Source organism: Onychomys torridus, unplaced genomic scaffold (genome assembly GCF_903995425.1).
Source record: "Onychomys torridus unplaced genomic scaffold, mOncTor1.1, whole genome shotgun sequence".
NCBI classification, from domain to species: domain Eukaryota; kingdom Metazoa; phylum Chordata; class Mammalia; order Rodentia; family Cricetidae; genus Onychomys; species Onychomys torridus.
The window spans coordinates 76,340-92,786 of NW_023412401.1; the positions used below are offsets into that span (position 1 = coordinate 76,340).

A 16,447-nucleotide genomic window follows, 5' to 3' on the forward strand; every position below is an offset into this window, starting at 1 on the left:
ATATAAATTTGATTATCATAGAAGACTAATTATTAATCTATATATTTAATTATCCATTACATTCTAAATGAGTTACATAAACATAATACCTCCAATGAGAGTAGAAATATATAAATATATATATATATATATATATATGTATTATATACGCATGTATATATGTATAAATAGTATAACAAAATTAACTTGCAATTTGTATCAATAAACATAAATCCATAGCAATGTAAAACATTTTAAACAAGTTGTTGTTCTTTAAAAGTTTATTAATCTACACTTTCATCCTATCATTACCTATAACACCCAGATCTTGTGGAAAAACTGGTTGATTGGAATTTCATAGGAGACAATGTACAGAAAAGAGTATTCATAATAATTTCAGGCATCACAATCAGAAGAATGGTTGAGTGTCTCAAGCTATTACATACATCTTGAATTGTATCAGGTTATGTACTAACACTACAGTTATCAGTAACAATTTATGAAATGGGTGATCATGAAGATGTTTTCTCCCTTATCTTTTCAAGAGAATTTCTCTCTGGTTTAAACAAAATTATGTAGCATTTGGGGATAAAGATACATCCCAGCAACCCTGCACTGGAGACTAAGATGGAGAAGACCTCCACAACAACCATGACCTTGCCCTTGGTGCTGTGGTAGACAGGGAGAAAGGTGACCCAGACACTGCAGAACAACAGCATGCTGAAGGTCAACAACTTGGCTTCATTGAAAGTGTCAGGGAGATTCCTGGCCAAGAAGGCCACAACAAAGCTCCCAAAGGTAAGGAAACCATGGTACCCCAAGACACAGTAGAATGCAGTAACTGAGCCCTTGTCACACACAATTATGATTTGGCCATGCTCAGAGTGTACATCAATGCTAACAGATGGAGGAGAAATTCCCAGCCAGATTGCACACAGAATAATTTGGATGAGGGTACAGGTGGCAATGATATATTTGGATGCCCCCAAAGTCAGGTAGGACCTCATCCTTCTTCCTGGAGTTGTGACTTTGAAAGCCAGAACAACAGTAACTGTTTTGGCCAACACAGTGGAAATAGCCACAGTGAACACAGCTCCAAATGTGATTTGCTGCAGAATGCATGTAGCTGCATTGGGATGGCCAATAAAGAGAAAGGGACACAGGAAACAAAAGAGAAGTGAGATAAGCAAAGTGTAACTGAGACTGCGATTATTGGCCTTGACAATGGGAGTGTCATGATGCTTCACAAATACCCCAAGAACCGCAGCTGTGCACACAGTGAAGCACAAGGCCATTGAGGTCAGAGCCATCCCCAAGGGGTCTTCATAGGTCAGAAAGACCACAGATTTGGGAATGCACTCTTTCTGCTCTGCATTGGAATACTTGTCCTCTGGACACTTCACACACTGATCCACATCTGATGGAGAAAGAAAAGAATGATTAGTGCAGCTTCAGCATTTTTAGAGACAAGACATTTCAATTAAATGTGTTGCGGAACAGGCCAATGTCTACATTTTTCCTGAGGATGCAGGTGAATGACATTGCTGCATGGCAATGCTTCAATTTCATTGTATTCATTCATTATATTTATTTGAAAGGAAACCAAACCATCATTATGTTGTATATTTAACTGTGTGTTAATGACACGATTTTCCATCTAATAAGGTAAGCACATATATTTTCAGTACATTCTGAATGCTATGATTAAATGATTTAATGTTTTTAAGTGAAAGAAGCTGAAATCATTATACATTGTTTTGCACAGAATGTATTTTAAAGTCTCAGATCCCACAGATACATTGCCTCCTGTTTCTTTCTTTGTTTTATGAATGCTATCTATATGATAGATGGAGACTCTGTCTTCTAATGGGACATGACTTGTAATATATTTTCTAGTATGAATTTGTCAATCTAAAAACACTGACATAGAAGCAACACTAAACAGATTCAGTAGAAATCCTTGGAGTCAGAAAAGATACCCCAGGATCAAGTTCTCAACACAAAGGAAATTTATTTGCCTCAGAGGTGCATGATAAGTGAATAAAAGATAAAAAACAGGAGATAGAGAATGAGGGAGAAAGGAAAAGAAATTGGGAGATGGGGAATAGATATTTGTCTGGGATATAAAGAACTGACTCTGGTCACAGTGGAGTGTAGCCAAATGGTGGTTTTTAAGGGAAAAGGGGTAGCTCATCTTAGCATGAAGTGTTTGATTTGATAGTCAGGTTAGTTATGAAGCCAAGTGGGGTTGGCTAGACTTATTTCAATACTTTGATAGCTAGACCTTGATAGCCTCATGAGTAGGAAGTGGTCAAATGATGGAACAGATCTAGGTGGTTTGCTTTAAGTATGTAATTTTCAACCTGTAGGTGGTGTCTCATGTCTTTAATCCCAGCACTTGATAGGCAGAGACAGGCAGAATTTTGAGTTCAAGGACATCCTGTATTAGAGAACTAGTTTCAGGATAGCCAGGGTTACACATAAACAAACAGAATGGCACCAGAATGTGAAGCAAGAATTTCCACCTATAACCTGAGAAAGCTTTAAAAAGATTCTAAAATGGGGCTAAAACAGCTTCCTTGTTGTCTCTCTGAAATTAGAGGCAGTCTGCGGTTTTGAGCTACTCTATGGCAGGTTCATGGCATGTGGCCTTGACCTATGCCACATTAAACAGAGGTGTCTCCAAGCTGCCTACTATGCTGCGTGTTGGGTTTAGCCTTTGCTAGTGCAAAAAAGAGGGTTCTGGGCTACACACTGCTTAGATAGAAACATAGACCCACTGCATCCCAGTGTCATTGGACATCATGGCTCCCAGTGCTGGCAGTAAATTATCTCCACCATGTTGAAAAACTAAATTGGACAGAGCTAGCACCCAAGACTTCTGCTTCAGTACCAGCTGTTGCAGTTTAAAGCAATAGATTCACAAAAAGACAGATTCAGATGGGATAAACCTCTAAACAGTTTATAACATGTGTAAAAATGAACATAGGCTTGGAAGAGAAAAAAATGTAATATACACAGTTATATAAAGAAATAGTTTTAGAAAATAAAGTCTTTAAAGTGAAAGTAATACAAAAATAAGTCACATAAAGATAGATATCACAGAGAGAATCTGGATTGTGTTGTCTTTGTGGTTTTTAACTGCAGAAAGATATTTGATTGTAAAGACAGATAAGTTAAACCAATGTGTATATTTTAAAGTTACCTTGATTTCAACATTCAGATCTAAGGATATATTGCTTTAGAAAGGAGGCTCTGCTTTTGTTTCCACAGAAAGCAAAAGGGTATGGATTTGTTCCAGATTAAGATACATCAGGTTTGATCAGCCAAGACCCCCTGAAAGACACCCTATGAGACCATGGTCCAGTTGATCAAACACCTAGAATGTTAGCAAGACAACTTGCTCAGACAATACAGCCTCATGGACTACCCCATAGTCTAAAAACTTTCTTTATGTCCCAAAAAGAATATAGCACCCTTATCCAGCAGGAAACAGTATGAGAAGTTATGCCCAAATTCCCAAATATACCAAGCTGACTTTGGAGATGGAATTGACTCACTCCTTTTCTAAACACAAACATATCACCAAAAGAAAAGGTTGAGAGAGTCTTCTGTTCCATATCAGAAAAGCCCTTTGGTGTGGGACAGAGAAAAAAAATAATATTTTTATTTAAAACAGGTTAATTATAAATATACTATCTTTCTAAAGAATAAAGAGGGATATGATATAGATATATAGGATATAGATATGTTAAGATAAAAGGGTAGATTGTTGAACCTACTTATATAGAGCAGCAACTTGTTCAAAATGTTTTACATTGCTATGGATTTTAGATTATTGATACAAATTTGAAGTTAATTTTGGTATGCTGTGTGTATATTTATGCTGCTGTTTAAGGTATTATGTATGTGCAGATCATTTGAAATAGCAATGGATAATTTAAAAATACAGATTTATAATTAGTCTTCTTGATTGTCAAACTTGTAGCCATGTTAGTTAAGTTTTCTAGGTATATACAGATATATTTCAAATATGTATATAATCTTGAAACACTTCAAAGACCTATAGAATATGGCATTTAAAATGTTTTTAAAAAATTAAACTTTCTAAACAATGAGACATGTCTGTTCCTAGCAGCACCATGTTACTTCAGAGAGGAGGGCGGGCATCAAAGACACTCCATATGGCATTTATCTTCTTGGCAAAAGCAGCCATTTAATCAAGAAACTATTCTTGCCTGGATTGCTTGATTGACTCCACATGCAGGACCCAAAAGAAGGTGACCACTGAACTTTGCTTGGCAATATGGTCCTTCAGGTTCCTGCTTCACAGAGGAAACTGTCAGACATTCTATAGGACACAGAGAAGTGACTGAGAGACTCTAGGCCTGTGTGCTGAGGACAGTTGCCACTACTTTACAGAGGAATTTGGATAAATGTCCAGGCTGCAAGCTGTCTCTGTCTAGTCTTGTGTCTCACAAAGGTTGTTTGTATCCTTCTCCGGTTTTTCAGGTAATATTATATCCTCTGAGGTCTTATATGTAGTTGAAGACTATATAGTTATAATTTCCTTAATTATGATAAAAGATAAGTTAGAAACTTAGACTCTAAAATATACAATAGATGGAATATCTTCTTTAATGTTGTCAAATACAAAGAGCCTAGATATTATAAATAGACAATCTATTGTAACTATAATTCTTGATTGATAATTGTTTGTTATATGTAATTTTACTCTTTTAAAGTTAAAAATATTTCTTTTGGAAAAAAAGAAAAGGGGAAGTGCTGTGGATATTGCTCTGTATAAAAAATAATGTTCATTGGTCAGTAGCCAGCAGGAAGTATAGGCAGGACTAGCAGGGATGAAAAACTGTGGGAAGAGGAAAGGCAGAGTCAGGGATTGCCAGCTCACTGTCTAGGGAGCAGCACCTAGTAGGCACACAAGTAAACCCATGGAACACAGGGCAACATGAAGATTAACAGAAATAGGCTGTGTAATAGCTAGTTAGTGGTATGCCTAAGCTAATGGCCCAAGCAGCTTTAAATAATATTAGCCTGTGAGTGTACATATTTGGGTCTGAGCGGCTACAGGAGCTGGGTGGACATAAGAAAAACCTCAGCTACACAATCTTATATATTTTACATTTAAAACCATTTCAATAGACTTTGTTTAATACTTAAGTGACTGCTGTAGGTGTGAGTGCATGGAGGTCAGAAAACAACATCTAGGAGTTTGTTAATTTTTCCTACTACATAGAGATGAACTCATCATCAGCTTTAGTGGAGAGGGAGTTAATTACCGTGACATATTACTGGCCATAAGTATCCTTTAGAGACTTTCATTTCATTGTATAGGATGACAGGCAGTAGAAGAGAAAAACAATCTGTCTGCCATTTACATGGAGCCAATGCTAAAGAAAGAATCATTTGACTAATAAAAGCTGTGTAGGTGACAACACCTTTTAGATAATTATGGGTAGTTGCTTTCAGACAAAAAATTTTAATCTTATACTTGTGGCATTATTAAAAGGGTGATGTATAGAAAAATATCAAACACATGACACAGTATTTTCTCCATCAGGTGCCATGACTTATTCATACTGCCCTAGACTTCAAATTATATTAATACTATGAAAAAGGGTTCTCTGGATAATGCTTGAATGTTTCTGTCTCATACTAAACAGTTTCTGATATTTTTCCAAGTAATTATTTCTGTCTCTATTAATCCTACCCAGGACTGTCATTGGGTTCCTAGCACCCACATAACCCACATAACAGAGTTCAGCGGCTCTCATTCCCTGTTCTTTTCTCCATTGATTCCAGCACGTACATAGTCCATGTAAACTTTGTAGAGAGACATATACACATGAATAACTTGGAAAAATATTATTAAAAAAACTCATAATTGGAATATAATCTACATGTAATTTTGAGGAGATAATCACACTAGGATAGACCTTGTGCAGAATTCCCTCACACTGCAGTTTGATTATCAAAACTGTGTATTTGAGAAAATGACACATGCCATGAATTTTGAATGAGTAAAAGCTGTATGTCATGGCAAAAGGTATTACTTCAAGATAAGGGGTTATTGATCACATTCCTATAAACATAAACATAAGAAAGTGATGTACTTGTTTTGTGAAGTAGACTTTTAAACCCTTTGATCATGCTCATGTGGATTAGAGACAATGATCAATGTAAAGAATTTATCTAGCTACAAACACTCACTTGTCTCATTAGAAACTTCATTTTCTGGGCAGAGGATGCAATCAAAACAACACACTGTCATTCCCTCCTGCTGTAATTTTCTGAATCCAGGACCACAATCAGCACTGCACACAGAGGACATCATCTGAGGAAAATTAGACACATGTTGTTATCAATAGTTTTACCTACTCCTTCCATATCTACATTATATGAGCATGGTGAAATAAGCAAGTGACCACATTCATATACACATAATATGAATTACCACATTTCACTAAGTATATTATATAAAATCATATTTATCAACATTAATATAAAGTTGAGTAGCTTCACATTGCTAGAAATTTAGGAAAAAGAATAGGTTGTTTGCTGTACCCAAACACTATGGTGCTTGCAACCTGTTTTTTCTAGTTAATTTTAGTCAACTTACCACAAAGCACATTAACATGATAATGGCAACCTTAACTAAAAAACATCCTCCTCATTGAACTAGCCTGTTGTCCTACTTGTAATACATTTATTTAATAGTATTTGATTTGAGTGCTCAGCAGGAAAATGGATGGAACTAGACAATATCATCCTGAATGAGGTAACCCAGACTCAGAAGGACAAACATAGGATGCACTCATTCATAAGTGGTTACTAGAAATGAGGGAAGGGATGGCCAGCCTGCAACCCATAACTCCAGTGAGGCTAGCTAACAGGAAAAGACCTTAGGAAGGACATCTGGATGATCCTGCAAAGAAGAAATGGATGAGATCTACATGAGTGCACTGGGTGTGTGTGTGGGTGGGTAGCAGAGGGTGAGGACTAGGGGATGAGAACATAGGGAAATAGGAGGGTAAAGCTGGAACAGGGACAGAGTGGGAGGACAGGGAGGAAGATATCATGGTAGATGAGGACACCATGGGAATAGGAATAGGCAGGGTGCTGGGGATCCTCTCAGGAATCCACAAGGATGACCCCAGCTTTGTCCACTGGCAGTAGTCCAGAGGGTGACTGGACTGGTCTACTCTGGTGACCAGTCTAGCAAATAACCTAGCTGCCACCATAGAGCCTTTGTAAGTGACAGATGCAGGCAAATACAGAGACCCATGGCCAGGCACCAGGCTGAGCTCCAGGAATCCAATTAAGGACAGAGAGGAAGGATTCTGCAGGCAGGGGACATTGAGATCATGATGGGAGGAAGTGCAGAGATGACTGGCCACACTAGTAGTGTTTTTCCCCCTTAGGATCTATGCCTTAGTTGCAGACTACAGAATACTGCCAGGTCTTCCCTTGACTGTAAGCCAGGAGCCTGATCTATCATTCCTTTTCACTGTGTCTATAGTCAGTGTTTCATAACAAACATAGCATAGCAAGCTAGAATTAGTGGACATCTGAAACGGAAAATAACTCCTCGTATCTCAGATATCATACTTGAACTCCAATAAAATAGCACTGCAAAACATGAAAAAGAGAGTATAAGAATAAGCAGGTAAATGGCAGAGCCTGGTCCATTTTTGGTAATAAAGTGCTGATTTGCCAAGAATTGGACTGGCAGGTGGAGTGTTTCCCGAGGTGAAAATGCTTTACAAAAGCTCTAAGTACTGGGGAAACCTAAATAAAAGTTTGCTTACTCAAAATTAATTAAAGGGTTTCTTAAAGTTTAAAATTAAATGTCACTTTTTTCATTATAAACTTGCTTAGAGCTATCTGAAGGCTGCTTCAGAAAGCTTCCGATTGTTGTGTCTTCACTTTGCATCCTTTCTTCAGTACTGAGTTCTGTGTGGAAACTGCAGTGTCTCCTATGCACTGGCTCTTTCATAGTATCAACAATATGGTTAACTAGAAATCTTCCTATTCTTTTGTAGTTTTCTTGAAATAGGGTGTCACAACGTACTCCTGGGAGACCTCAACTCCTGTTATAGGCAAGGCTGACATATTTACCACAGAGACCTGTGTTTCCTTCCTCATGGATATTGGAATTAAAATATATGCTATCAGAAGGAACATTCCTCCCTTCTTTTTTGTTTAGCCTGCTTACAATTTCTTTTTATTGTCACCAAGATATTAAGGACTATTTTGAAGAAGAGGGGGAATAGGCATATATTTGTACATTTTCTGCTCATGTGTATTTGGCAGGTTTCTATATGCAAACCTAGCTTGCTTGGACTTACTATGTAGGTCAGACTGAACATAAACAGACAGGTATTTGTTTGCCTCTGCCTCCCAAGAGTTTGGATTAAAGATATGAACCACCACATACACCTGACCTCATTAATGATTTTAAAGGAAATTCTTTGAGTTTCTCCTCATGTATTACAATGTTGACAATGGGAATCACATAGCAAAATTATTTAATGTGATTGCTCTGTACAATAATAATTTTATATATATATATATATATATATATATATATATATATATATATAATTTTATGCACTGTTTTTAGAGACATGGTTTCTCTTTGTAATCCTGCAGTCCTGGAACTCTCTCTATAGATCAGGCAGACATCCAACTCAGAGATCTTAGTACCAGTGCCTCCAGAGAGCTGGGATTAAAGGTGTGTGCCACCACCACCTGGCATAAGGCATGTCTTCCACTCTCAAAGATCTGGATCATATGTGGATCTTCCTATGTCAATTTAAGCAAAAATCGCTCAAAATTGTGCCCTCCATGTTTGGGTTTTGCTAAATTCCAGATGCAGTCAATTCAATTTTCTAAGCAAGAAGAGCCATCACAATGTCCTTCCATTAAAGGATAACTTTATTGGGTATAGGAAATGGGGTTGGCAATTATGACTCTGTTTGCTTTGCGTCACTAATAATCTCCTATTTTAAGACAGTTCAGGAAGGAATCTGCTGCTATACAGAAGGGGACTTTCTAAGAAATTGGCTTCTATCTTGCTCCCTTCAATTTCTTCTCTTTGTCCTGTGTGTTTCAACTTTTATGTAAAATGTATCAGGGGAAAGGTATTATGTGATAACATACCAAAGACCCATAATGGAATATCTCCTTTATAAATTTTTAACAGCCAATTTCTTTACTACCAATACCTCCTCCCACATAGACAATGAAACTAAACATAACATTGTTTGTTTGATAGAACTATGAGAGAATTAATGGAACCAAGAAATGTTTCTCTAGTTAGCAATTTCTTTTACAGGATAAAATTCGGGGCTGGAAATGGCTCAGCTGTCAATAACTGTTGCTGCTCAAGACCAGGACTCAAGTTTGCTTTTTGGTACCCACTTTGTGGCACTACGCTTCCTCCAGTTCCAAGGGATCCAAGTCACTGTTAGGGCATCCATTTACATCACACATTCCAAGGCTGGACAGACATACATGCAGGCAAATACACATACCCACCAAAAAGAAAAAGAAAGACAGAAAAAACAAGGTTATAATTCATAGTGTATCTAAAGTGTCATGAAAATGTGATGTTAATGTATGGCTAGAAATGTTGCTAATTTAGGGCATGTTAGTAAAAAATGCTTAAAACAAATTATGTAATAAAAATAATGATTTGCATATGTTTACTTTACTGATTATTTACAATCAGCCTCGTTCTTTTCGCACAGGTGTCAGAGGTTCAATAGTAAAGAGGAAAATCTCTGTGTAGTAACCGGAGAAGTACAAAGAGAATTTTGCTTACTTTACTGTGAATAATATTAAACAGTGGTAACAGCATTTTTATATTTATTTTAAAACAGAAACATTTTTATAGTATGATAAAAATTCAATGTATGCATGCCTGAAATCCTCAAATAATTAATAAAAATCACATCAAAAAGTAAAATGGAGAGACATTAAAGGAGGCTAAAGAATGGTTCTTTGTGTGATAGTCTGTTTCATTTAACTAAGTTACAAGGAAACACAAACAGATCAATTGACAGTGTTACTGCTTTGTAATGGAAATCAGAAGAATTAGGTCAGACTCACCTCTCTACTTCCTGTGGCCCACTCTATAATGTCTTCATATAAATGGAGCTGTTGACCATGTGGAAAATATGGGCTGAACTTTCCAATCTTCACCTTAAGTCCAAGACCATTTGGGAAATTCCAAATCTGGAAAATGTCATACTCTGCCTGCAGATTTTCTTTCTGTCTCATATTCACTTTGCCCCCAGCAGGATTAGTGAAGTTGATCTTCCTAAAAATGGAGTATAGCTGAAAGACAGTCAGCATTTTATAGTTTAAGCACCCTGCCTTGAAGTCAGAAAACATATTCTGATTCCATCCTAAACACAACTTGATTGAAGGTGCCCAGATGTGAAATATCAATGAAAGCAAGTAGATTAATAAAATTATCATAATGTCCCTAGAATTTTGGTTCTTTCTGAGGAAACAACCAAACACACACACAGAAAGACATACATGCAGACACCAAACATAAATATTAAACATTCACCCACATATAGATGCACACAGACTTAGATTCATACAGAGATACATACATAATACAGCCACATACTATTTACTTACATATACACATGTTAGCCAAGACACACAAATGAATATAAAGGCACACAAAGACACACTTGTCATCCAAACATACACACAGAAACAGAAATCCATACAAACCACATGGTCTCCCTTCCCCCCCCCAAATTCATAGACATATTCAGATACAAACACACAGGAAGACATTGATGCAGATCACAAATACACACAGATACACTGAAACATAGATATACATATGTGCAATCAAATCTAAAAATACACACAAATCACACACATAGGCACATGTAGACACATACACTGACACATACACACAGGAATATACACACAGAAACACACACGTACAGAAAAAACCATTTATGTAAGACAAATTTATGCTGTTATACAAACAGACAGATATGCAGATAGACAGAAACACACATTGACACATCAACACGGATATACACACAGATACACAGAAACAGACCCATACACACATGAACAATGATAACCATTTATCCACACACATGGGTACATTTATATGTATTGAACAGAATCCTACCATTACTTCCTGTGTGTTCCAGAGCCTATAGTTGGGGAATAATCACTGAATTACACTTTTAAAAACCAATCCCTACACTGACTAGCAGATATTTGACAATTAATGAATGAAAGCTTATCTTCCCATCACAGAGAGTATTAATGGGGAAGGATGTAGTTGTTTCCAGTATTAGAATAGGGGTGAGGATATTCTCTTTTAAAAAATCACTGATTTTCATTGATAAATTGTATGTTCCATTCCACTGCCTTTGCCTTTGAGATTTATACCAAATATATTTACTATTTCAGGTGCAAAACAGTTCAGACACATTTATATTTGAGGAAATATTTCCTAATCTACTAGAATGGGGCATCAGAAAGACTATTAAAGACTTTGACATTGATGAAACAAACATTATCCAATATAAGATACACTACCTTCAAGCAATTAGAATTGGATCCCTTCCCTTTATCCATGGGCTGAAGGTGAATCTCATGGAAAAATTGGGCCACAATATGCACAGCATCATATATATCATAAGTGGCATCACTAAAAGCCATATCAAAAGTCTGTAATATTAGCCATTCCAAATAGACATTGGATGAGCAATTCTTCAGTGTCCTACAATTAAAAGCTGAGATTTCACAGTTAAAGTTCATCCACTCCAGACTTGCCAGGTATTCATTTGGGGTGAGAGGGCTCAATGTCTGTAGAAATTTTTTAAAACCAAAAATCTCAGCATGATGGTGTGCAAAAGTTAGAGTCCTGTAAGATGAGTCAAATGTTAAGTCATGCTTACTTGTAATAACATCCCACTGTGAGGTGGTGATCCAGAGTCTCCGTATACCTAGAGATTCCCACATTTTAAAGCTTATAGCTAGAGTATTGTCTGTTTCACCATAAATGATAACAACATTTGTGGATGATGTCATGATTTGGTTATAATATATTTCGGCTCTTGACATGTATAAATGCTTGTTGACTGGAATCATGTTCACAAAGGCTAAGCACACTATATTTTCTTCCATCTCTCTTCTCAAATATGAGAGAAACTGGATACCATGATCACTGTCTGAGATGGCCAACCCAACCCAGTTCCAGCTGAAGTGAAGTATGAGGGAAATCATGGCCTGAGCTAGAGATGTGTCCTTGGGGGTCATCTGATACAGATAAGGAAATTGTTCATGATCACTCAGGATAGGATGAAAGGATCCAAAGGTAAGCTGAATGACCTAGGACAGAGCGAGGAGCATGAGGTGCCAAGCACTCCTAACAACTTGTTTAACACACTTTTCTACTAAGAGTTCTTAAATACCACATTCCCTGTTACTTTTTACCTTATCTATATTTCAAAAAGGAAATATAAAAGGCCCACGAAATCTCTAAATAGTATACTTGAACTACATAGTTTGACATAAGTGTAAGTCGAGTTTCCCCTAACATTCTTCTAAGCATCTTGGAATGGCACCAATAGTGACAGGTTATCTTGCAAAACTACCACACAAAATCTCACCTGCTGAGGATGGTAGAGGTCCATTGCTTTCCCAGCTATTAACGATCCTTCCCAGTTTGGTCCTGAAAGCATCACTAAACACATGCCCGAATCAACACAGTCATAATTAGGGGCATTATAATGACGTCCTACAGAAGATTGAACAATGTTGTATGCTTGTGACATGAACTTGCAACTATCTGTTAGATATCCAAATGCTAAAGACATATTTGGTAAAAGATCAGGGTTCCTGTTGACTTCATCCACTGAAAAAGCTACAGCGAGTGAAAACTGATTGTTGTCATCTCCTTTTCTGTAAAATGTTACAGTGATTAATAGAGACAGATTTACAGATAGTCATGTGTAATCAATTTAAACATTATCCTGCATTGGATATTATTCCAAACCATTACCAAAGACTGAAAGAAATTGTCTGTGCTTGGATGTTGGGATGACATAAGAAGATGGAAGCTTAAAAAAGCCTGTAAGAATTCATGAGAGTTTTTATCCTATAAATAAGATAAGACATCAGCATCTTCCACAGAGAGCCTTGTCCATCTCTGGCATTTGAGTGCTTGCTCAGAAGGTAAAGACAAGGCCACAGGATTTGATCAAACTGTAAACCTGATCATCCTTTCATTTTTAAATTATTGAACAATATGAAAAATGCATGTGGTGTGTGAGCCATTCAATTTATGGTATTTATGAATGCCTTACCTAATTCACTTAATCTTATGAAATTAACTGAGTTAGATAAGGCATTCATAAATATCAGATGTGTGCACAATTGTCTGGGAAACATTTGGTTCTTGTACTTACAATTCTTTATAATGAGTGGGCAATATAGTTAACATATCTCATTCTGCACATCTTCATCTATTTTCTTTCTGTTTTATCCATTGAAGAAATAAAAACATTTTTTAAGAATTTATTTTAAATGAATTCAAATACCAGAGATGTATTTGGTAAAGATGTATGTCTGTATTCACTTGTGGGTATGGATAGCATTAATGCTCAGTTAGGTCATAAATAGGGAATAGATCCCATGGTTTTGAAATATAATTACTGTACATTAAACTGTCTTCAAATGCACAGGGATATACTTTCTCTAGATCCTGAGTATAGAGCTTAAGGGTATGTACTAACTCCTCAGTATTGTTCACTTATTTTATGTTTACACCATCATGCCACATACTCACACTGTGATTATCTGACAACATAATGTTTCTAGACTACAACTATTGAATACCTTTCCAGTTACACAAACATGAGACTAGCATCCTACTTAGCTTTGTATGTGCTGGTATTACATGTTTGTAAAATACAAGACTCTAGAATGTAAAATGTATGGAAACTGTTTATGGAGTTTTATATAATAAAAATGGGGAACAGGTCAGTTGGAAGAGAATAATACCAGTTTGTGTTTATGTTTATGGGACGAATAATGACTCCTGTTTCTTCCCATTCATTTCATACCATTTAAGAAATAAAGATCAAGTATACACCTTCATTCTGAATAGTTCACTCAAACTTAAATACATTCTGTTTTCCACTTAGAAATTTTACCACTGTGATATCTCTATGTATTAAAATAGGAGTTTATGTAATTTAATTTATGTAATTTAAATAAAATAATTTTAGAATATTCTTTAATATCACACAGAAAAGTGTCATTGAAAATGAAGTAATTCAGAATAGGAATTTGAGAGCTGAAATTGTAAATCTCAAACACTAACTCCAGCACACTAACCATTAAGGAACATCAATTACTTGAGCTGTTAGAGTCCCCTAGTGGACTAAAGTGCTGTCTTTGGAAGGGAGTCTGCTCTCAGGGAGTCTGAAAACAAAAATGTGTATAGTGCCAAAATAGGTAAAATGTGCAGATATATTTAATATAATTATCTAAAGGTAAATGTGATATAAGTGTCAGAGAATAGACAGCTTAGATATATACAGAGGAAAGACACATGCTTCTTAAACAATGGCAAAGTTTAACTAGTAGGTAACCCCTCTGTACCTATTAGCTACTGTTGCCAATTCGGAGATGCTACAACTGTCTCTCAGGCAATTGACAAGGCAAGTAAGCAGGGATATCCTCAGTTCTCAAAGAATGCAAACATATCATTTAATCCCATACAATCCTTCCTTAGTCTAAACAGAGAGTGAATAAATGGACTTTGAAATTAAAGGCCAACATTTGTACATGCATATAAGAGATGTATGGAAAAACAGGAACACATATGACATTCAAAGTGGGCAGATTTCCTACATCCATTCTTGATGCATCTTTTGAAGGCATAGTGTGACCACAAGCAGAGCTTCTGAGAGAATAACTGAAATCTATGTAAAAATTCTCTTCAACTAGTTGTGCCAAACATTAGATGCCCTAGCAATGCATAGGGACCTACACATCTATTGAATGTCCACCAGCTGATTATATAGGTATTTACTTGTACTCACTTAGGGTATTTACTTGTACCCACTTAGAGTTATACTCCTTGAAATAGAGTGGGGTTTCTTTTGATAAGACATCAGCTGAAACTGTGCCCCAGATACTGTGAAGAGGCAGAGTATAAGTGATGGAAAAATATATAGAGTCCTTTCTTCACTCAGCTTCCAGATTTGGAAGTTGGAGGGTAACTGTGAGAAAAACAAAACACTCTCTGGATAAATTAAAACTAGAAAAATACCATTGAGTCGCTAAAAAAAGAAATGGCATTGTTTATTGGTGTGCAGTTTGAAAGAACAGGGCAGAGCATTCAAGGCATTACTCTGATCCTTATTTTTTTGACCACTACTGAAATATTCATGATGACATTTACATACAAATACAAAGATACTTACGGTTCTTTGAAAGGTTCTATGAAATCGTTCATGTCCATTGGCCCGGGAACTACATCAAGTATGAAGGCACATGGCTGCAGTGCTCCATCCTTGTCCTCACTCTGCTTCATTCTCCAAAAGCACCTGGGATGAATTAAACTTGCCACATGAAGTGGAATATTCAGGAGGAAGAAGAGCAAAATAAAAGTGAACATTTTTTTCTGCTCTAAGCCTGGGAAATGTGGATTATGACATGCCACGCTGAATGTGGCCAAATATGATACTACTTGTGTATTCATGATTCATTTTCTTTTTGTGTGTTTGTTAAGTTGTTTCCTCACCCATTGAGAATACTTTGAAAATACCTTCCCTGAGGCTCTGCATCTGATGCCCCCAATCCATGACATACAATTTGGATGATAAATATATAGGATGATAGTTAACCTTGTTGCATGATATCACTCATATTTTTGGAAATTAATGCTGCAGGGAAGATGACATTTTGGGAAAATTTGGTCCCATGACTACCTCATCAATCCGTTAATGTTAACAGCTTTAGAAATGATGTCAGTGGATTTTGTTTTATTATCAACAGTGAGACATGCATTATTGGTTCATGAGTACTCACAAAATAAGGATTCATGGTTCCACACTGGGAATTGTGTCACAAAGTTCATGTCAGGGAAAAGCAGCTTCATGTTTAGAGTAATTGAGTTACACACAGCATTCACAGCTGGGCCTACTCTATTCCAGTGGCAGTTACAGAATATCTTACCAAAGTCTGTGATTCTATTGTCTTGAAAACTAATAATCAATTGAAATCATTTAATTTCCTGAATCCTGCTCTTTCTAAACTGTCCAGCTCATCACAGAACATTTACATAGTTCATTGACAAATTAAATGTTGATTGTTAAATATTCAAAGAGCTCCAGAAAGAACAGCAGATCTGCGTGCCATATTTCATCTACTACATAAGATA

General features: G+C 36.4%; 1 protein-coding gene across 3 annotated transcripts; it reads right to left on the bottom strand.

Annotated features, from left to right (window-relative positions):
* Window positions 1–491: 491 nt before the first annotated feature.
* On the bottom strand, window positions 492–15,682 carry LOC118575645 (vomeronasal type-2 receptor 116-like). Of its 3 annotated transcripts, XM_036176106.1 has the most exons (7): window positions 15,489–15,682; window positions 13,445–13,467; window positions 12,666–12,949; window positions 11,590–12,384; window positions 10,114–10,341; window positions 6,211–6,334; window positions 492–1,396 (listed from the first exon to the last, which is right to left on the bottom strand). In XM_036176106.1, the coding sequence occupies exons 1-7, from the start codon at window positions 15,680–15,682 to the stop codon at window positions 492–494; spliced, it is 2,553 nt and encodes an 850-aa protein (XP_036031999.1). The 3 variants fall into 3 exon arrangements, with proteins under 3 accessions (XP_036031999.1, XP_036032000.1, XP_036032001.1); XM_036176107.1 differs by lacking the exon at window positions 13,445–13,467 and having other exon boundaries at window positions 12,666–12,957; XM_036176108.1 differs by lacking the exons at window positions 13,445–13,467; window positions 15,489–15,682 and having other exon boundaries at window positions 6,205–6,334; window positions 11,590–12,375; window positions 12,666–12,740.
* Between the last annotated feature and the right edge of the window lie 765 nt (window positions 15,683–16,447).